The sequence below is a fragment of the Falco biarmicus genome, chromosome 4 (genome assembly GCF_023638135.1).
Source record: "Falco biarmicus isolate bFalBia1 chromosome 4, bFalBia1.pri, whole genome shotgun sequence".
NCBI classification, from domain to species: domain Eukaryota; kingdom Metazoa; phylum Chordata; class Aves; order Falconiformes; family Falconidae; genus Falco; species Falco biarmicus.
In genome coordinates, this window is record NC_079291.1 from 40,305,923 (window position 1) to 40,328,959 (window position 23,037).

The 23,037-nt window shown below is 38.4% G+C and overlaps 1 protein-coding gene across 2 annotated transcripts in view; it reads left to right on the top strand.

Annotated features, from left to right (window-relative positions):
* The window catches only part of LOC130147791 (macrophage mannose receptor 1-like), a 66,575-nt gene that overhangs the window by 41,151 nt on the left and 2,387 nt on the right, over nt 1-23,037 (top strand). For both annotated transcript variants that reach the window (XM_056335467.1, XM_056335468.1), the window contains exons 18-29: nt 916-983; nt 2,950-3,050; nt 3,556-3,698; nt 4,414-4,528; nt 6,395-6,564; nt 8,499-8,601; nt 9,462-9,691; nt 10,767-10,932; nt 11,830-11,982; nt 16,265-16,381; nt 18,324-18,491; nt 22,896-22,949. In XM_056335467.1, coding sequence (XP_056191442.1) covers nt 916-983; nt 2,950-3,050; nt 3,556-3,698; nt 4,414-4,528; nt 6,395-6,564; nt 8,499-8,601; nt 9,462-9,691; nt 10,767-10,932; nt 11,830-11,982; nt 16,265-16,381; nt 18,324-18,491; nt 22,896-22,949 — 1,588 coding nt within the window. The remainder of the gene's footprint in view (nt 1-915; nt 984-2,949; nt 3,051-3,555; nt 3,699-4,413; nt 4,529-6,394; nt 6,565-8,498; nt 8,602-9,461; nt 9,692-10,766; nt 10,933-11,829; nt 11,983-16,264; nt 16,382-18,323; nt 18,492-22,895; nt 22,950-23,037) is intronic.

Here is a 23,037-nt window from a genome sequence, read left to right on the forward strand (position 1 = left end):
AGCTGAGTCAAAGAACATTTTGGTTTAGTGTTTTGTATAGACATAATTACAGTAAGCATTAAACAGATCATTATCTACTTTTCCTATTCAAAGTAGCAGTTACACCACATTATATCTATCTGCAACCAGTAAAGTGTTAAGGTAAATGTTATGCTTACTTTTAATTGTTCTGTGGCTTCATTTTAGCAAGAAGTAGTATACTTGTGAGCTATGATTCTGTAAGGCAGGTGAGTTAACTGAAAATACAGTTTATCCACAGATAAACTCAAGATATCTTAAGTTAGTGGATCAAAACAGATACTGGCTTACATGCAACACTCAGAGCATTGGCTTTTGATCTTGTCAGTATATCTGAGATGTAGTCTATCCAGCAGCCTCTTTTTCATTCTCAAGTTTGCTCCTTTGCCTCCTTTCTTGTAAGAAGAATATAATTATGCAGGAAGAACAACTTGAATAATGGATTATGCCATGAGAAAGAGCTTTTAAATGATACTTCCTTGGTGGTGGGGGTTGGTTACCTGTTTATACTGTCTTGAGTCCAAATTCATTAATCAGGAGTGGGTTTAAAAGTCATATATGAACTACATAGAACTTTTCCTGGGCTGCCTAAAGAGTGGCAGTGAGCTGACACAAGGGTCTATGTTGATTTATATCCAAATTGTAGGAGGCTTGTCCTTTGCAAGAAATTTGTCAGATGATGTCAACTGCAGAGACTATGCAAGAGGTGCTGATTTTGGCCAATGTTGAAGTTTGACTGTGGACTGTCCACGGTGAGCTGCTTTAACTTGAATGTTGCAGCTAAAGAATATATCAGGTCATATCCTCTGTCAGTCAGATGTATATTAATCATTATTAACATAATAATTTCTGTGATAAAGAGAGAACATTTATACAATTTTAATATTTACATTCTAGATCTTGAAAAATGGCAAAGAGGATTCATATTTCATTGGTTTACAACTGAGTGTTGACCAACGAACAAGGTAGGCCAACTAGAACCATCAAACTTGCATTGGGCATTAAAATAAAGAAATTTACTGAGCGCAGCAAAAATAATGAAGAGCTTGAATGAAGTTGTGGCCTGTCAAAACAAATGAGTACGTTTTTCCTCTGAATTCTGTGGGATTTTCGTGTTTAGTGTTTTTTAATTATGAAGGTTGTAAAAATGTACTCTGTAGTAAATGTACCACAGTGTAGCATTATATTTAATCCACTTTTTTTTGACTCCCATTTCTGGGGGTTCTCTGTCATTAGGCATTCTCACCCTGTTATTGTTACTGTTATTCTATATTTGATTATAGCAGGAAGAAAGCTTGACTTGAATTTTGCTCTCAGCTTTTGTCTGTCCTGTCCATACTCCAAGAAAATATAGCCAATATAAGGAATTTGTAAAAAGTGTTTCTTGTGGATACTAGTGAAAACTTTTATTCATAGAAGACCAGCTCCTTCTTAAGTAAATGGAATTTCTCCTTGACACCACTGGAAGCTAGAGTAGATTCATAAACCCTAAAACTTGACTTATCCTTTAACAATATAAAAGCATTAATTTTATTATAACTTTACATCAGATCTGCTGGATTTGGAAAGTTTTGCCTTACTGTTTGTTTTAAGACCTTGTAGTCTGTGGGACCAAAGAAGTTAACTCAATAGGGCATGGATTTTCAAAGGACATACCTAGTTTTGAGTCTTAATTTAAACATATTAATGTTGTCAAGTGGTTTGATTCCATGTTAATTTAGTTCCAGACTACCCAGGAGAAATACTGCATGTTTCCTAAGTAGAATTCACCCAAAGCTAGCAGAAAAATTACACCGCAGATGATATATTTTGGGGCTTTATTCAGGAATTCTAGTTTCCTTTATGCCGTGATTTATATTGAAAATATAAATAGATGCCCCAATTCAAAACATATAAGAGTTTTGGTAGGTAAAAATGTTCTTTTCCCCTGTGCTTAACCTTTGGGAACAGACTGTAATAGAGGGTAAAATGCAACCCATTTTCTTTTTGTTGGAAAAAGATAGCTGTTGTCATTATATAACTTCAGGTGCACTCAAAAAGCAGGTTTTCTGCAAGCCTTTCTGAATGTCAGTATGCAGTAACATATAATTTTTTAGAAGTGATGTTAATTTAGGCCTGGATACAGTTCATTCTGGGTCTTGAAGTGCCTTGATAGATGCCTAGTAGTTCTTAGTTCTCCTTATAGTCCACAGTGACAATAAGGAACTTCCAGAGGATAATGAGGATATTAGGGGACCCAGATCACCTTCTGAAAATGAAATATTCCATTGTTTTTGTAGGGCCCGTAGGATGAAAGTGCTTCTAAGTGAAGTACCTTTTGTATGTGCCTGAAAGGCAAGCCTGTGCACTTCTGCACTTGCAGTCCAATAAGAATACGTCTCCTAATAAGTGTTTAGTTGCCTGGTTTCGTCCTTTACTGTTTAATCTACATGGGTGTACAACTTTTTCAAAGTTGGTATTTTACCTTATGGTAAGGCACATTGTCACAGGATTTTCCTTTTAGGTGGTTTGTCATGCCCTTTTCCTCTGCATGGGGGAAAGATCAAGCATTTTACCAGTGTTATGAATAAAATCTCTTTCCCCTGTAACGGGCACATGGGGTGTGGGAAATGGTGAGCACTGGGGCTCTGTTATGCTGAAATGATGTCTGACTTTCACATTGGCCCAAATGGTTGAGTATTGTCGTATCAGTTGCAAAAGTTTTAGCACATCGCTTAAATGCAGAGTAAACACGACTCCAACATATAAACCTATGTCTTTGCACAGAGAGTAAGTTTAGTGCCATCAGCGAAGAGGCAAATTGGTCAAAAAACCTTATACACCTTAAACTATGACTGGCTGTATTAAGCATATTGCAAAATTACTTTTTGTAACATGGAAGCAATTCTATTTGTATGTTAAAGAAGTGTTTGTTGGATTGTTTTTCTTAAGCTGGATGGATGGCACTCCAGTGAATTATTTGGCTTGGGCACCACATGAACCTAACTTTGCAAACAATGATGAAAACTGTGTAGTTATGTATAAGAATTTAGGTGAGTTTTGTGTGTTTGTTCCTGAGTTTCATTATTTGTGTGTTTGTGTGACAACTTTTTTTCTTCTGAGAGGCACCCTTCCCCCACTTTTTTTTCTCTTTTGCAAAATATCATAGGAGCAGACCATAGTATTATTTTCAGGACTTTATAACAGTTTTGTGCTTTTGTGTTTACCTTAAGCCTGGCATGGGGAAGCTCTGATAGAGGTCTGTGATTGCTATACAACTGCTTTGTATTTTTTATTAAAATTGGCCTACTGTGCCACTATAAAATTGATATTTCTAGTACCTGGTTCTACACAGCTTTTAACATTCTGTAATTACAGTGTGTATAAAGTGACATATTTATCCTAGATGCTGATATAGAATGATAATAAACTGAGATACTGAGGATTTGATCTTACCTTTCAACTAAAAGCACTCTGTGCAAGAATGAGTGAAGTTGATTTCCATTTAACCAGCTCTGGATGTGGTGTCATACAGTTCCCCATTTATCTTACATTCAGGATTTTGGAATGATATAAACTGTGGTTATCCAAATCCCTACATATGTGAAAGGCACAACAGTTCCATTAATTCAACTGTTCCTCCAACAACATTTTCAACTCCAAGAGGATGTCATCCAACTTGGCTTTCCTTTCATAATAAGGTACCATAACAAATACAGTGCATGTTGGGTATTTGGCAAAGCATTAAATAGAAAACAAGGGAATTATTTAATAATATTGGTTTTTTTATTAGCATAAAATATTATTAATTTTTAGAGAGCTGTTTGATGCCTGCATGCTTTTGTTTGTTTGCCCATCCATTGTTTTGCAGGAAAGATGCTTTTTTGATGCTTTTAATGAAGCATATTCAGTTGCATTTGATGGAAGTCATCTCTTCAAACCTTTTGATATGTTTCCTAGAGAGTTTAGACAGAGTTCCTGAAGCGTTGATGTTTTGATCTTGATGTTTTTTAGCCAAACCATAACACTTTTTCAGTACTGAATACATTTTGTCTTCCTTAACTTTGCTAGCACAGTATGCTTTGTAGAGTCAAATAAACAAATAGGCAGACTAATATCAGTCATGTATAACTTACCACTGTTAGATGAGTGTCTATAAAAAGTCAGTTTTTGCTTATTTTCTAGGGATTTCAGATCAAAACTAGTATATGTCTTCTTGAGCCAAACACTTTCTTGAGACCTTTATATAGAACAAGGACCAGCATATAAAGTTTATTTTAAGCTGAATGTGTTTTTTTCAGATAAATGTATTATTTTACTGCCTTTTCTCCACCCTGCTTTGCTTAAAGCATGGCTTTAAATCTGTGAGGGATATTGGAATAAAGCTAATACATAGAGAATTTTTTTATGTTTTAGTGTTACAAAATATTTGGATCTACAGAAGATGAACGTGTCACTTGGCATGCTGCACGAACAGCTTGCATGAATTTAGGAGGAAACCTGGCCACTATCCCTAATGAACAAGTGCAAGGTACTGTGTATAGTTTTGTAGCAACTAGATGAGATGACATTTAATCTTTACAGAATGGCTTTGTATTTGTGTGAATATGGACAGGATTTGAATAAAGATTTCTGTTCCAAAACATATAGACTTCAGTAATTTACAATGAAGTTTTCACCTGAATATGCCAAATTTTAATGTCGGCTTATATATATATACACACATATATTGTGCTGGCAGCCAAAGTAGTGCTGTTTCTGCTTACACATGATGCCAGCTGGACTGAGCAAGTTCCATTCCAAACGATGCGGTTTCACTAGGTGGCATTAACTTGCTGCATGGCTTTCTGAGCCCTGAGGCTCAGAACTTTATGTCTCTGGGCAGCTTGGGGCAGAGGTTTGACTGCTCATACACCTGTCCACAACTCACCACATAAACGTACCATTCTTTTCACTAGAGGAGCTTATTTTAATGAACCTAAGTGCTGCATCTGTGACAGGGGGAGATGAACACAGGGAAATTACCTCGTACTTCAATAAACATGGTACACATTCAAATTAAAAATTGGGGAAGATTTTGATAGATGTTAATAACACCCTCTTTTTAGAAGTACTGTTTTATACTACAGCGAAGATAAATAGATGTTGTATAACACATACTCTTTGTGAACTCAAAACAGCATACTGAAAAAGCAACCATTGTAAAACAAGTCTGTGTTGTCATCTGAGCAATTAAATAGTTCAAATTTAGACTGCTGACATGAACTTAGTACTACTTATGTTTTCTACATGTGAAGAGATCAAGAATCAAACATTCACTTTTCAAATATAGCTGAATTAAATTCTTATCCAACATAATTACTGCAGTACGGATTTCAGGTGGCTGGTTCATGCACAGGGCTTGAATGCTAGGTAAAAGAGAAATGAGCAATAAAGCTATTAGCACTAAATTATTGTTATTGCTGGCAACGTAGGCATAAAGGCTCGAGTTCCTGTTTCAGTTTCTGGCAGAACAGCAATGTCAACATTTGGCAAAGATATCTACAGGTTTCATTCCTGGAAGCTGCATTCATTTTAAAAAAAACTAAAGGAAGGTGAACGGTTAATAGAGCAGACACAAATTCATCTATTGTTTGCTGAGAAAAGTATGCTTATAAGAATGACTGTAGCAGCTGGAAAAAGCCACGATATATTAATTTTATCACACTGTTTGATATGTTGTAGATTAGTGAATACCAGCTGCCCTAGTCTGCCCTATTTGTCAGTTAGCTATGGTAGCTAAGACACATGAGCACCTTCCTGGATGGTGCAAAGCTGTAGCAATTGAACTGCTTGTGATGAATAGTTCTGTTGAGACTCATTTTAAACTTGTCACTGGTGCATTCTGCTCCCTGCTAAGACAGTGCAGGCTATTGCCCGTGTGTTCCAGGGGGAGAGGAAACACTTGCAGTTCTATAACAGCACCATTTGTGCAGATGTGCGAGTAGCACGTGCTCAGTGGTGCTGTGTGATGCCATTGGGGGGTAACCACTCTGGTGGGATTATAAAAAAATGTGTGTGATATGCACAGATATAAATTTGTAAGTCAAATGTGGGACTAGGATTCAAAAATGTCTTAAGACATTACAAAAAAGCATTTCCGTCATGCTCTTGGGATTCATCCCAGTACCAGGTTAGATACTTAGGTGAAGTATTTTGCCAAAACCCACAGTTGTATGTCTGGTTGCCTGTTCATTAAACTAAAAAATCACCTTCTTTTCATCTTACCTGCTTGTGTTGTCAACAATGAAGTGTTCTGTATCTCAGGAAAAATATTTTAATATCACCAACCTCAGTGAGGCCAGACCTTTCAATGGTCCCTCATTAAAAGTGTTATTCTTTTTCTTTATTACTTCAGCTTTTCTCACCTTCCATATGAAAGATTTTGTTACTGATACATGGATTGGACTGAATGATATAAATCATGAACTGAGGTTCCTCTGGACAGATGGAACAGGGGTTTACTTTACAAACTGGGCCAAAGGCTTCCCATCAGGACATACAGATTTATACTCATATGATGGCCAGGTAAATAGCAATCACAAAATTTTCACTGAAATTTGATTTTAGATTGCATTTATGTATTTGTTGGAATTTGAGACATGTTACTGCTTGACTTATTACTTTCATACAATATATACATGCCAAATATAAATCCAAATACAGTGAATGGTTTTAAGCCCTGGGCAATTGCTGTCTTAGCTTGTGACAATATCCGTGCAGTTCTTTTACAAAGAGTGATTTCAGATTTCAGTTCTCTGTGTCCATGAAGGCTACATTGCTTCTGTGTTCACCCCCCAGTCTCTCATAGGCTCTGGTAAAGAGAATAGTTGGATTCCTGCCTCATGGCATCTGCCCCAAAAGCACACTGAATGAGCACATCCTTCTAGTCCTCTGACCACAGATGTGCCTGAACTTAGCAGGTTTCTCAGTTGGCATAGAATCATAGAATCATTTATGTTGGAAAAGACCATTAAGATCATCAACTGCAACTGTTAAGCCAGGATTGCCAAATCCATCCTAAACTATGTCCCTAAGTGCCATGCTTGCATGTCTTTTAAATACCTTCAGGGATGGTGACTCAAGGACTTGTCTGGGAAGCCTGTTACAATACCTGATAACCCTTTCAGTGAAGAAATTTTTCCTAATATCCAGTCTAAATGTCCTCTGGCACAACTTGAGGCCATTTCCTCTTGTCTTATGTAGCTTGCAAGAGGCACTTACAAACATTCCCCTCAAACAGCTGTGTCTTACATAGAAGCAAATTCTATCAGTCACATTTGTGGGAAGGATGTACTTCTATAAAAAGACAGCCATTCAGTTTTTACAAAAAAATAAACAAAAAAAGAAACCCACTTCTGCTGTTTCTCTGCCATACAAACTAATCTGATAGGTCATAGAATTCCTCTCTCTGATCTTATGCTATATTTGTGTTGAATGCCATTTTTAATGTAGGAATATTATTTTTATGTATGATGTCCTCTTTCCTGTTTTTAAAAGTAAAGTAGTACCTTGGAGCTTCTTATCTCTAATGGAGGGAGAAAATGTGGGAGAATTCAAAGTTCAAAAGAGAAAGCATCTTTAAAATGCTTTAAAATCTTTAAAAAAATCTTCTGGGAGGAACAATATATATGTTTCTCTTCTTATGTAAAGTAGTAGGATTTCTATGAAGTCTTCTGTGCAAACTTATGAAGACCCTATTTTATAAAGTTCAGATTTGTTTTTAAGTTTACTTGACTTTAGCAAAAAGTAAGTTATCATAGTTAATACAAAATACTATGCAGCTGTTCAGTTTGAAAGATTAGATTCTTAATTTCACTTACAAATTAAGTCTTTCTCTGTGCATCTCCTCCTGGACAGCAAAATCAAATAAGTAAATAGAATAAAATAAATCTGGATGCTTCATTGCAGAAAACCATTTGTACCCATGTAGCTTTTTGCATTCATCACTGTTTGTCTAATTTGGGCTAACATAGGTTGTAGCTATCATGTCCATGTCAGAGAAGCTGAAATGTCACTGTAAGTGGTACTGACAGGTCAGTGGCTGTCTTTGGGCAGGAGCAGTTCTAATTTTGCTGTGTGTGCCGTTACAGCTTTCACCAATAAATTTGGAGACTGATGTGTCAGAAACATTGTATTGCCCCCTGAGGGTTCTGGTTATTTTCTTGGGTAAAGCTAACTGGTCTGTTCTGCAATAGTTGATCTCACTTCTCTTTAAATTGTCTGTGGCTTGCTTTCTCTCCTTGCTGTATGCCTGGAGATATGAGAATACCAGAATTTCTCTGGTCTGCTTATCCAACTCAATGTTGTGCAAAAGAGAACAACATTACTATTAGATGTTACAGAGATGTGAGAGTAAAACTACAGCATTACTTGTGTCTGTAGATGTAAAAGGGGGACAAAAGTTTTGTATTTGCTTCTGCTAGCTACTTGTAACTGATTTTATATCTTTTTGCCTCAAGGCTGATTGTGTTGTCATGAGAAATAATCCTGTTAAAGAAGCAGGGAAGTGGGCTGATGAAGGTTGTGATAACAACAGAGGATATATATGCCAAATTACTGCAGGTACTTGTCTTTTTAGTTAAAACACAACCAAACCTTATGGTTTTTCAGGGAATTGCTCAGGGGTGTGGATTCCATAAATTGTTTTTCAAGCAGGAACACAAGGGTCATGTGTGTCAAAGGTCCAGTTAAAGTCATTGCTCTCAGCTGACCCTTCCTAGTAACTGCCGTGTTGCTGCCTTCCTGAACTGGAATTTGTATCTGTATCTTTGTGTTTTGTATGCCCCTTGACATGGTATTTGTTTCATGATTTTTTCTGTCATTTTCTGAACGCATTGGCTTTCAAAAGCTGTTCTGGAAAATACTGGCTTGTACATGCAGCATGAACTGTCTAAAATACAACTGTAACTTTCTCACACTGAACTTGAGTGATTTTACTCCAAAAAGGAAATTAAAAATCAGTGAAAACCTGAATTTAAATATCTGATTGACTTTTAAGGACTGGTCTGTTGTGGAGTTTTTCTTTTCTCTGGAAAAAAAAAAATCAACAACCCTGGAAGACGACACAGTCTCTGCAAAATATTTCTTTTGATGAAAAAGTATTTTATTAAAGAAATTGTGACCTAATCTAATCCTAATTCATTTCAGTAATACTGTTCTGGAGGTTTATACAGAATGCTCCTTTATTCCTCGTCAGAGCTTGCTTTAAGCAGCTCTTTTCCTTTCTATGGCTTTGTAATTGATTTTTACTCCTGATCTGGCTTAAAGAATAGCGCATCTAGCCCACGCTGATCAAAAGTCAGAGAATGTGAAATCAAGAAAAAAAGCTTTTTGTTTAATTCTATTTGCAACCACAGCAAAATCATAATCCCCTTTTGAACAAGTATATGAATCTTTTTTCATAATTTCATTTCATTTTACAGATGCTGATTTTCTGCCTTCTACAAGTTCATCCCCATCCAGCATTATCCGTTATGGTAACAGTAGTTATTTTTTCATCCATACCAAAATGAAATGGGAGGATGCACGAAAAAACTGCAAACGTGATCAATTTGACCTTTCCAGCATCTTAGACCCCTACAGTCATTCATTCCTGTGGCTAAAGATATTAAAGTATGGAGTGCCTATGTGGATTGGTCTTAACAGTAATGTGGTAAGAACATCAAACTAATTGAACATGATGCTACTTCTTTTATGGAAAAATCAGGAACTGAAAAGTCTTACTATCTCGCTTTGCTTTAGCTTATTACTTTATACCTTGATCCTAAATACTTTTATGTGCTGTCAGGTTTACAGGTAGGAATCCATCCTCTTCTATTACTCTGAGTAAATTGTATATATTACACATATTTTTCACACTTCTTTTGTGATATTACAGTCTCTTCAAATAAGACATTTTAGGCTAGCATTTTGAAATACCTCTTTGATATGTGGTGTATTTGACATAAAATCCACATATTTTAAGATGTGCAGTAGAAAGCATTTATTCTAAATAACAATACCTAATTTTCACAATTGGAATAGGGTGCTGTTTCTTTGACTCTTTTAACACCTTTGAGGATAGTTAGCCAAATAATTAATTGTTCACCTAATTTAATTTTGTCTTCCCTCTCCTAGTTCTTCGATATTTTGATACTTTCTGGATGTTAAAATACACCACCCTTTCTTCTTGGCACAGACACTTGTCCCATATTCACTTTGTTTGGCTGAACACAGGAAAGACAGACAAATGTGTGAACACAACACACCACTTCCTAAAACCCAAAAAATTCCCCTAACCTAATCAACAAGATGATTCACTGAGTTCACCAGCTTTGATGGGAAGTGATTAAGTTTTCAAATATACTTTAAGTTAAAATAATCTACATTTCTTGAAATTTGGGGGGAAACCAATAGTACAAAAATTAGTCATCAGACTTGCGCTCCTACACATAATTTTAAATGAAATTTTTATTCATCCCAAATTAACAGTTTTGTTACATTCAAAATTAATTCAGTGTCGCTTATTCTGCATTTCCTTTTACTGAAAAGCATTTGTTGTGCTGCTGCATTTCTCAATGAATAGCTGCTTGTTGCCACATACATTTAAAAGTTTGAGCTATTTGGTTTTGTTATTGATTTCTAAAAAAACCTTTTAGGATAGGTGCTGCATAGACAGACATTTGACTGATGAAGGGATGGTTAATGATTAGAGTTTAATCATTCTGGTTCATTTGTTTTGTTCTTAGACCAATGGCCGTTATGAATGGATTGATAACTGGAGAATGAAGTATACTAAATGGGCTGAAGGGGAGCCAAAGCAGAAAATAGGCTGTGTCTATCTAGACATTGCTGGAACCTGGAAGACAGGATCCTGCAATGAAAGTTACTTCTCTGTTTGCAAAAAACCTGATGGTAAGAACTTCCATCTAACCACTGTAATTACTATGATTATCTCTTTAGAGTTCGTTGGGCTGGATCGTCTGCTGATACGTACTTAGATGCTGTTTTTTATTTCAAGAACTAAACAGATGAAAGCTGCTTTAAAATGAGGGCCAACACATATTAAGAAAGAGCTAGCGTGACTGTGAATAGCCATCACTTTACAGTAGTAATGTGTGATATATTTTGCAAAACTTAAGACTCACATTACTCTGCTATTTATTCTGATACTGTGAAAGCACGCAAGACCAAAACCCTCAAAAATCGAAAGGCAATGAATGTTAGATACTAGTCAACGAGTATGGTGTTGAAGGGGGAAGAGCTGAATGACCAGCCCATAAGGAATGTTTACTTGTAACAGCTTTCCAGGTTTTCCTTTTATAACTGAATAACAAAGTACAGGTGGTATTGGAATGTTTAAGGATACTTCTTTAGGCTGCCTTCTTTTATGTTTTTGACCCAAAACTCCTGTTACTATCATCAGATAATGCCTTTTGCATTCCATGATACTAGGTCACAGCCCGTATGACCAAGTTCATATGGGCCCTAATTGAGCAAAGCAATCAGGTATGAAAATACATTTGTGAGTAAAGAGTTGAGGTGAACTTAATGTGTTAAAAGATAAAAATATACTTGTATTCTTTGCTAAATTAGATTTCTTAAGACTGCAGTTGCAGTACCTTTTGTTCATAGATTTAGGGATTTTTTCCATTATTGTGTTGTACTAAGCAGTATAAACTACCATGTTTACACTTTTTTAAGACCTGAGTGAGTTTTCCAGCAGTTGGTTAAAATAATCTATTAATGATAAAAGAATCTATAAGATTTCTTTAAATTTTGTGCCTCATCTTAAATATTTTTTTTAAACAGTTCAAGCTCCCACCGAGCCCCCTCAGCTTCCAGGAAAGTGCCCTGAATCAGAAGGACACAAGTCTTGGATCCCTTTCCGAGGTCATTGCTACTACATTGAATCTTCATCTACAAGGAACTGGGCTCAGGCATCTTTAGAATGTCTTCGACTAGGTAAGTATACTCCTTAAGTGAAGAGCACATCTTTTGATTTGTTTTTCTTCTCTGTGGAAAACTGAACATGTGCTGTGTAGTTTTGTGATTTCAAGGATGGTCCAAGTGTTGGACAGGACGATTGCATCCAATTATTACCTTAATTTGGAAGAAGATGGCAAACAGCTGTCTACCAGTGGCACACACTGTCTTTCTTGTATGGGGGACCAGGCATTAGAGGAGCTGTGTGGCCTGGAGTGGAGAACACAAAAGCAGGAACTTTGCCCTTTGATCCTGCTAGGAGGTAGTCAACCTCATCCGCAGCGGTCACTAAATCTTACTTTAAGGGCATTTTATATCTTTTGTATTTCTGATCTAATTTGCCTCTTGATTGTTGCAGTTTTATGCCACTGGAATGAAAGCTACAGCTCTCTAGGCTGGACAATATATTCATAAAATGGGGTGGTTGTGTTGTTTCATTCTTGCAACTTCTTTTTCTGGGAAAGTGAAAGATTCATTATGCTCCATTTCTGTCTATCTGCTAAAGACAAAGCTATGTCTATAGCATTGGTGGCAAAGTGACTTAGGTGTCTAACCTTCAATTAGAGTATGCAGAGATCTTGTTCATGCTGTCAGTGGAACTGGATACAGATTCATCTTCACTGGAAGTATATATTGACATTTGGTCAGGTGAATTGACCCCTAAACTCCACTAATTGGGTTGATTAGCTCTCCACTGATTGTAAACCTACCAGTGAAACCCATGCCAAATATAGTCATCTAGAGCTGGGTAGGAAAATTCTCACTCTTTCTGCTCGTTCTCAGTTTCATTCTTGGATTCTCATGACCTAGTTTGTTGCCAGCTCTAGTTTGAGAAACTAGTATTTTTGAGGGAAGATTCAAGTTTTGTTATATGTTCTTTAAATCTTACTATATTTTCCACGTCAACTTTGTCTGACATTTGGATAAAGGTATTGGATAATATACTTTTAAATATAGAAAAGTCTCCACAATAGAAAACTCCTGCTGTAGCTCAGCCTTTAAGACTCTGACAATTGTTACAGTGTGAGCCATTTCCATACAGTCTTCTGAGTTCTTTAGTTGACATGACAGATGGTCAGTCTTTGAAAGCTGCAGCGAATGTTCTTAGTTAGGAACAGTGAAAAGGACCTTGATAGCTGTGTGCCTAACAGCTGTTATCTGTTACCTGCAGTTCTCTGCTTTAGAGTGGAATGATTGTAGTTTTGAATAAGCTTGTGCAAGAGATTAAATAACATTTCTTTTTTTTTGGAGGACTGAGTTTCTGAAACAGACTTTCAGTAAGAAGAGTGTGGCAAATAAATGAAAGAGTTTCAAGGTGAAGTCTGAGAGGAATTGAATAATGATGTTGCGTGTAATGGCAGGTGCCTCCACTCACTGGCTCAGGTTGTCCACACGTCTTTGTTGTTGGAATCTGCAGTTACATCAGAATTGCATTTTTCTGTAAAACTAAGATTCCTGATAAAAGACACTGACCATTTGTTTCAGCGTGTGTGGTAAAGGACTGGCATTAAGTGGAATTTAAAATTTGAATACTAGTATGGTTAAGACTTCATGTCACTGACATCCCCTTCCCTTCTAATTTTTCATCATAATTGTTAGGGCAGGCTGAATCCGGCAGCACAGCAGAAGCAACTTTACCATGGCTCTATGCTCCCAAGTCCAAGCAATGACAAGGCTGAGATCTGTGTGTTCCCTGTAGGTGTACACACAGATACGACACAGCTATACATACATTAATGGCTGGCCACACAGATCAGCACAGACAGAAACACAGAGCACTCACATGAACACAGCCTGCACCAACACCCTCATGTTGTTCCACTCTCCAGCTGATCAGGGTGAAGGTCTGTTAGTGGGAATATGTACATAAATACAACGTGAATCCCTCCAGCAGCTGGACTCAGACACTCAGTTTGCCCAGTAGCTGCCCCATGGATCTATTCCTCAGTTGCTGGAACCTGGAAATAGGAGCCCCCATGGCCATCGGCCTGGCTTCTGTTGCTGATACAAACCCTGTCCCTGCTACACACTCACACTGGTCCCTCCAGTAGTCAATCCCCCACGGTCTCACCTGTAGAGATACACAGCGGCACACACATGCAGAGCTATTTGAACCTCCCTTGGTCTCCCAGCAGCCACTGGCTCCTTGGTTTCACCCTTAGAAATGCACACATACCAGCAGGAGTCACCTTTAGAGACCTTCAGCCCTTAAGGTCCCTTCAGCAGCTGGCTGAGAGTCCCCTGGTTCCTCTGATAACCAGCTCAACTTGTGGTCTCACCCTTGGTGATGCACACACAGAGTTGGCTCACCTACTTGCTGGCTGGGCTGACTTGATGTTCCCTAGCGATTACACGCTTATTTGTCTTAACTGCACTTGCTCCAGTTGTTGGCACCACAGACACAAGAGTCTCTGACTCATGGTCCCACTCCAGTTGCTGGTACTTAGACCCCCATGAACACACATGCACACAGAGTGAAGAGTCCTTCACCCATGAAAATAGTTAGAAATAGGGTTAATAAGAAGACAAGACTGTCTGCCCAGATCAGGTACAGGGTATGGCTAGACAACCGTACTGACCAGAAAACTGTTTACACGTGACCAGTCTTTTTATCCCCTTGTCCCTTTATTTTCCCATATTTGTTCTTCGCCAATCATCTAGGTCCATCCCTTTCCCTGTCTTCGGATCTTGCCCTGAACATGTCATAATAAGTCTTGTGCAATCTTGAAATGCTCTTCTGTATCTCATTGTGTGTCCCATACCTCTAGGCAGTAAGTCCCCTCAGTCTGAAAGGTATTCTGATGTTGACTTTTCTTGATGGGTTTCATATCTGGACACAAGGGCTGAGGATGTCCTATTGCAACCCTAGGAGGGGCCTGAGCAGGATGTCATATCCTCCGAGTCCATATTTTGGGTTCTTGCCCTGTCACTGTGCGTCTTTACTCCTCTGGGCTTGTGGAGATTGGCCTTTGATGAGCTGATGGCTCTTGTCATGGGCCTATGAGTAGCCAAGGAAGGGGTCCCCCATCTGCTATTGTTTCACTCAGCTCCTTTGTGGATGTGCAGTAAAGCTTTTTATCACACAGCCTATCAGTAACCAAACATCTGATACTGTTCCGCAGAAGAGGAACAACTAGAAAAACATAAAGATTGCAGTGAAAAAAGAGGAACATTTCATGTTCTTTTATATTCTGCTGTCCCTGCTTGCACTCTGGGTTTTGTTTGCAGTTGGACGTTATCCAATTACATCTTACCTATAGTAGAATTCTGAACCACAGTAGAATTTGTCAGTAGCTCAGCAGTGATTCAAATTACTTTTATATTTTCATTCTCTGTAACTGTGCCTTCCTTACCTGAGAAAAAATACCTTCAAAAATTCAACGGCCAAATCAAAACAGTCAAGTGCCAAAACCAGCTATTGCTCCATACCTATTGACTGGACACAAGCCCACACTAAAGACAACTGAAGATGCTCTTTCTCCAGTGTTTAATGCCATTCCATACAAAGTCATGTAGCTCATTCTGTCTGCTGGCTCCACGCTGTGACTCCTTGACTGCTAGAGCGTCATACAGAATGAATCATGGCAGAATACCAAGTGTTGTATGTGGATGACTAACAGTGTGCTACACTAACTGGGCAACAGATGACCAAGATGATCATTCTTTCTCTGATGGCTACAAAGAGAATGTAGGAAAATAAAAAAGACCTGATTAAGGAGTTACACTAAGGACTGTGCTTCAGGTGCATGAGCTATACAAAGGCTCAGAAAACATTTAATTATCAATGTGCAAAGTTATACTGTGGACAGACTGAAGTTATACATACTTTTTACTAAAAAAATATTTTTTAAATTATTTTTTTAGAGTGCTGGGTGGGGTTTTTTGTGTGTGTTGTTGTTGTTGTTGTTGTTGTTTTGTTTTTAATAGTAACACTCCAATAGAGATTTATACTGTTTACCATATTGGCCTGTTGTATTTTGCCTGGAGTTGTTCTTAGGTTATGTTGCCGTTTCCCAATGGATGAGGCAACACACAAAATGCTAGTGCAATGTCATGGGAATGATAAGAAATACATCAACAACAATGCTACAGTCCTTCATATAAGATATTCCAAAGTTAGTTTCTGTTTTAACTTTAAACTCTGGAATTGGGCAAAATTAAGTGGCAAAAATAAGACTGACATTTGACAGGACAATGAGAATGCTTTCCACTGTGAAACTTATGTCTCAAAGAGATTTTTTTTCTTCTCTGTATCTTCCAGGTGCGTCTTTGGTATCAGTTGAAGACTCAGCAGAAGCCAACTTTCTGGCATATACCATTGAACCACTTGAAGGGAAAACATCAACTTTTTGGACAGGAATGTACAGAAATGTGGATGGTAATTTCTTTTGACATCTTTTTGTTTCGTGGATAATTGTCACAAGCTGTTTGACATGTTGAAAATTTCACATTATGCTTCTGAATACATAAAAAGTGAAATTAGAAAAGGCAATGTATTATCATCACAGGGGAAGCTGCTCAGTTGTAATCAAGCTATATATAACAGAAAGACCAGGCACAGAAAATTCATCTTAAAGCAAGAAAAATAATTCACAACAAAGGAAGGCACAAACATGCATATAGTAAACTACAAATAGGACCATGCTGGGAGTTGAACCCAAGTCAAGTGGTTCTTCTCAAATGTGGAGACACCCTGGGTTGATGAGCTTGTCATTGAGATACTCCAATTTTTGAGCTAGAGAATAATGTAGCTAACATTACCTCTAGTTTTTGGAATCACTATCCAGGAATGACTAGTCAACCATCTTTAGTTACAGCTTGCCCTCAGAACATCTTCACTTTGAAGCTAGAATTGTTTGTGTCTTCAGAATTGTGTATCACAGGTTTTTCTGTTTTCTGCTTCACTGTAAGGAAGGTAAGGTAAGAGAGAACAGGCAATAGACAGCTTTAATTAACTCTTGCATTTACTAATTATTGCTTTTTCATTAACACAGTTAGTATTCAATTATATGGATATTTCTGTCTTTACAATAGACCTAGAAGTTGCTTCAGTCTTGTGCTTTTCAGACTAAAAGTTCCAGTATAACAATATCAGAGACAGGACTTTAGAATTGTTCAGGTGATTTGGAGTGGGGTTTCCTTGGGTTTGGAGGGTTTTTTTATAAATGCCTGCTCAACTCTTCCGTGTCAAACTAGCTGGGGAGAAGACAAGTATTCAATTACAGTACTTGAACTAAACCAGGAAAAGGAAAAGTTCTCCGTAGAGGAGGAAAGAATTTGAAGGGAATGATGATTTATAAGCAAAACACATAAAGAAAAGGTTAACGGACACATAAAGTGTTTTTTAAAGTGGTTCTAGAGCAGGTACAGAACAATAGACTTCTTACAGTGATCATAAACACCAGAGTTGCTTCAGCAAGTACATGTCATATTAGTAGGTAGTGATTATAGTGATTTCAGCATAACCACATAACTACATTTCATATCTTTGGAAAAGCGATTGTATCCAGATGCCATGCCCTGAAACAAAGGGTAGCAGGTATTAAAAACAAACACCAAAAAACAAAGCAAAAAGCAAAATATGAAGAATCTTATAAGAAATCAAAACACAGTTTTCATGCAGAGTCTAAGAATTTACTTGAGTACTACTTAAGAGTCACAAGGGGAACACTTAGTCTAAATAAATAACACTATTAAAAGAAAGAAAAAAAAAGGAACAGGAAGGAAGAGACAGAAAGTTCTAGCATAGTTGAACAACAGTGAGTGTATTTCAATGACACTGATCACGAGATTTTTGAAGTAGATCTTTAAAAAGAAAAATTGTCAGTGAATTGTCAGAAAAAGAAAAAAAGTCAGTGGAAAGGAGCAGAAACTGGAAAACATATGGAATAAAATTTGGCTTAGAAAGACTTCAGTGGGGAGTTCAAAAAGAATAATACAAAAGCTCCCTACAATTACTGAAATACAGGGCATGCTGGTGAAGACAAATTATGTTTTGACATCAGTAATTTCTATAACCTCAATAAATAATTGACACTGAACCATTGCAATAAATTGTGGGAGATACTTCTTCAAACTTCCTTGCCTTTATAACATCACAAGCCAGATTGGCCTGCCATTTTCCAAATTTGATGATACATCATTTGCATAAAAACTTAAGGGCAACATGGTGTGTCAGACCAGAAACCTAAGTAGTCTTGTGGTCTGTCTCCAAGAGTAGCCACAAGTAGGTTTCTGAGGAAGGCAGTACATGTGGAGCAGGTGTCAAGATGGAAATGAATACTATCGTGTTTTTCCATGTTCAATGTCTTTCCAATTAGGAGAATGGCTGTGGCTAGACAACACTGCAGTGAATTTTGTCAACTGGAATGTAGGAGAACCTTCCCCTCAACAAAATGAGCACTGCGTTGAAATGTATGCAAACTCTGGGTACTGGAATAATATCTACTGCTCTTCCTACAAAGGCTATGTTTGTAAAAAGCCAAAAAGTAAGTGCTGCATTTATGAATTTGTTTTATGTATGCAGTATGTTCCTTGTGTGCCAGTATTAATAGATGGCCATTATACACAGTACTTTTTAGCTGAGTGTTTTGAGCTCTTATAAACACCAAGGAATACAAATTTGCTTGCCTACAAAAAGATAGAATAACTCTTGTTAGAAAGTAGAACTTCTGACCAGTGCTCAAGTCCCTTCAGATCTGTTTTAAAAGAATTGTGTGACTGTCTTAACTGTACCTGGTGTGTACACTTAACAAGTTTGCCTGCTCTGTATCAGTAATTGTTGGATAATCAGTGTTAGTACTGTGTCCTGCATACACAAATTCGTCTCATCTATTTGAAAACACATTCCCCCTCTGCTCAGTCCAAGGAGTACTCTTTGCTTATTTCCCTCTGGCAGTCTCATGTGCATGCGTTTTCTGAGTATGAAGTAGTGTTTCTGTGAATTTTGAATTAATGAACAGGTTTGGACTTTTTGAGCCTATGTTCTGTTTTGAGAGTATGAAAAGCAAAGCAAATAGCATAGTCTGGATGTGCAAAGCAAATATACTCTGAATGTGAGAAACTGAAAGTGTCCTGAAATAACTGAATGTGCAGATTTGACAATAAGGACATCTAGTGCATATGTGTTCCTAAAAGTCATCCTAATCATTTTTTCCAGCTTGTATTGCAATATCAAAATCTCTTACTAATGTTTACTGAGAAGAGTGGAATGCGTGCAGTAGCTGAAATCTGCCCACTTCCTCTACAAGACTGGAAATGAGAGAAATTCTGCTATACTTTCTATAAATTTACTCTCATGCAGTTATTCTTACTTTATCAGCTGCTTGTAATGATGACTGTATCTTTTACAGGAAATACTGCTGAACTGTCAGACATAACCAGCCATTCAGAGTCTACTTACCTGTCTTTTTATATTGTGATTGGCAAACAAAAAGGCACTTTATTTTCATTCTCTCTCCAGAATAGTCATAGATGTAGGTAACAAGTGTAAACATTCACTGACCACCTCTCCTTTCCAACCATTCAATTCTGTTTATGCTGCTACTGGCATGCAGTTTTGATACTGAGCCATTTCAAAGAGCTGCAGCAGATGAAAGCTAGTTACTTTTCTACAATTGGCTTCAGCCAGTCCAGTCTCCTGTGCTGGAATGCCATGGAGTCAGCCAAATGTCAGCATCAAGGCAAGGACTATATAGCTGCTCACTCAATTACAGGACACAGTTGAGTCCTACACTGTTTGTAAAAATGCAACTTGGCTTGGCACAGTTTTGCAAAACTGTGATAGTGCTCCATTTACAGAATTGAAAAAAGTATTAAATAGCTATAGCCTAATAAATAGGGTGTTTGAAGCATGAATTTACTTACTTGTGCTTGCTATGGCTTATGTTTGCTGTTTTCTGAAGAGACTGTGAATGCAAAACTGTGACTGAAGTCTTCCCATAGAATAGATGCTATTTTCTGTTCCATTTATTGAGGTAATTTTTACCATAGTAGTTTGAAATCCTGTAACAGGTCTATTCCATAAAAAAATTAACTTTATTTTGTAAGTAAGGAGGTACTCTAAAGGACTGTTCAGCAGTTCATCGGGTGCTAGTTGATTGTGCTACAAATAGTGACTAGGTATATGCTAGGAGGAGGAGAACCTCCATCCATCCCACTCCTACCAGTTTGATGTCAGTGTCAGCAGTAGATGCCTAGAGCCTGGAGAGGGATCACAGGTCAGCAGGAGAGCACCTGAAGAGCAGCACAAAGGAATTCCAGCCATTCCAACCAGGAAGTCAGTTTACCAGGGACCCAACTTAAATGCCTCTACGCAAACACATACAGGATGGGGAATAAACAAGAGGAGTTTAGACATGTGTGTGTCGGCAGGGCTATGATCTTATTGGCATCAGGGAGATATGGTGAGATGGCTCCTATGACTGGAGTGTTGGAATGAAGGATGCAGGCTTTTTGGGAAGGATGGGCAGGGGAAGTGATGAGGGGGTGTCTCCCCCTATGTTAATGACCAGCTGGAGTGCATGGAGCTCCATCTGGGGATGGATGAGGAGATGACTGTGAGCTTATGGGTCACGATTACAGGGAGGGCAGGGACAGGTGACATTATAGTGGAGGTATGCTAGCTAACAGGCCACCTGACGAGGAAGACTGAGCAGATGACGGACTCTATAAACAGATAGGAGTGGGCTGACATTCAAAAGCCCTGGTCCTCATGGGGACTTCAGCCACGCTGATATGTGTTGGAGGAACAACACAGCAGGGCATAAGCAATCCAGGAGGTTCCTGGAATGTGTTAATGATAAATTCTTTCTCCAAGTGATAGAGGAACCAACAAGGAGAGGTGCTGTGCTGGACCTTGGTTTCATCAGCGAAGAGGGGCTGGTGGAGAATGTGAAGCTCAAGGGCATCCTTGGCTGCAGTGACCATTAAAGGGCAGAGTGCAAGATCCTTAGGGCAGTGAGGAGGGTGCACAGCAAGCTCACTGCCCTGGACTTCATGAGAGCTGACTTTGGCCTCTTCAGGGATCTGCTTGGTAGAGTACCATGGGATAAAGCCCTGGAGGGAAGAGGGGCCCAAGAAAGCTGGTTAATATTCAAGGATCACCTCCTCCACGCTCAGGAGCGAGGCATCCCAACAAAGACAAAGTCAGGCAAAAATGCCAGAGGCTGCACGGATGAACACGAAGCTCCTGGACAAACGTAGACACAAAAAGGAAACCTACAGAGGGTGGAAGCAAGGACAGGGAGCCTGGGAGGAATACAGAGAAATTGTCTGAGCTGCCAGGGATCAGGTTAGGAAAGCTAAAGCCTTGATAGAATTAAATCTGCCCGGGGACATCATGAACAAGAAAAAAAAAGCTTCTGTAAGTACATCAGTGATAAAAGGAAGACTAGGGAAGAGACGGGCCCTCTCTGGAAGGAAACGGGAGACCTGGTTACCTGAGGTATAAAGGCTGAAGTATGCAATGACTTTTTTGCCTCAGTCTTCACTGGCAAGTGCTCCAGCCACACCGCCCAAATCGCAAAAGGCAAAGACAGGGACTGGGAGAATGAAGAATCACCCACTGTAGGAGAAGATCAGGTTTGAGACCATCTAAGGAACCATGGGACCGGGTGAGGTGCATCCATAGGTCCTGAGGGAACTGGTGGATGAAGTTGCTAAGCTACTATCTGTCATGTTTGAGAAGCTGGGGCAGTCCAATGAAGTTTCCACTGACTGGAAAGAGGAAACACAACCCCCATTTTTAAAAAGGGAAAAAAGGGAGACCCGGAGAACTACAGGCCAGTCAGTCTCACCACTGTGCCTGGCAAGGTCAAGGAGCAGATCCTCCTGGAAACTATGCTAAGGCATATGGAAAATAAGGTGATTGGTGACAGCCAACAGATTCACTAATGGAAAATTGTTCCTGACAAATCTGGTGACCTTCTACAACAGGGTTACAGAATTGGTGGATAAGGGAAGAATGACTAATGTCATCTATCTGGACTTGCACAAAGCATTTGACACTGTCCCGCATGACGTCCTTGTCTCTGAATTGGAGAGATGTGGATTTGATTGATGGACCACTTGGTGGATAAGGAATTGGCTGGATGGTTTCACTCAGGGAGTTGTGGTCAACAGCTTGATGTCCAAGCAGAAACCAGTGATGAGTGGTGTTCCTCAGGGGTCAGTACTGGGACTGGCATTCTTTAACATCTTTGTCAGCGACATGGACAGTGGGAGTGAATGCAATGCATTGATGCATTGATTCAAGATTTAGCTATAGGCTGCTTTTATGTCCACATGGCAAAATATGGATCTTCATCTTAAACAGTGGCCTGGTTTTCCCACAAGATTTTGTGGCCCAGGTATTAAGTTTTGAATGAGTTACAAACATTTTAGTTTGAATGTGATATGTGCTAAGACACTTTGGAGTTCATGAGTGATTTCAATTCTCTGTGTAAGTAGGCCATTAAAGTCTGTTTGCAAACCAAATTTATTACATCTGCTATGCTTATATAAGATAAGTACTCAAGGATTTGTAATTGTATTAAGGATTAGGTTTGATCATCTCTGGCCTGAAGATGCTGGGTAGGTTTTCTCGTGGTTTTACGCTGATGTCAGGATCTGTCTCTGTGGGGCTCTTTGATGATGCTTCTTTTTTACTGGTTTATGTAAATAACTACATATGAGACCAGAACAGAATAAGCTGTTGTGCTATGCCTTTTGATTGGTGTCTATAGCTTTGTGTGAACTAACCCCAAGTGTTTTCAGTATTTCGTGGTATGTTTTACCATATATTTCTCTGAATATGATTTTGGATATTTTCAAAATATAGAAATAAATAATATAGAAATAAATTACAGAGTAATATGGTAACATAATTCTTTTTCACTGTTTTGAAATGCCAGCAACTGAAGTGCCACCAGCAGCTGAAATGCCACCAACTGAAATGCCTACAAAGGGTAAGAATATTTTCTTTCAAGTAGACAAAAACTAGATCATAAACAGGACAAATCATATTCTGTATCGTGTCTCTTTCTTACATTTTCT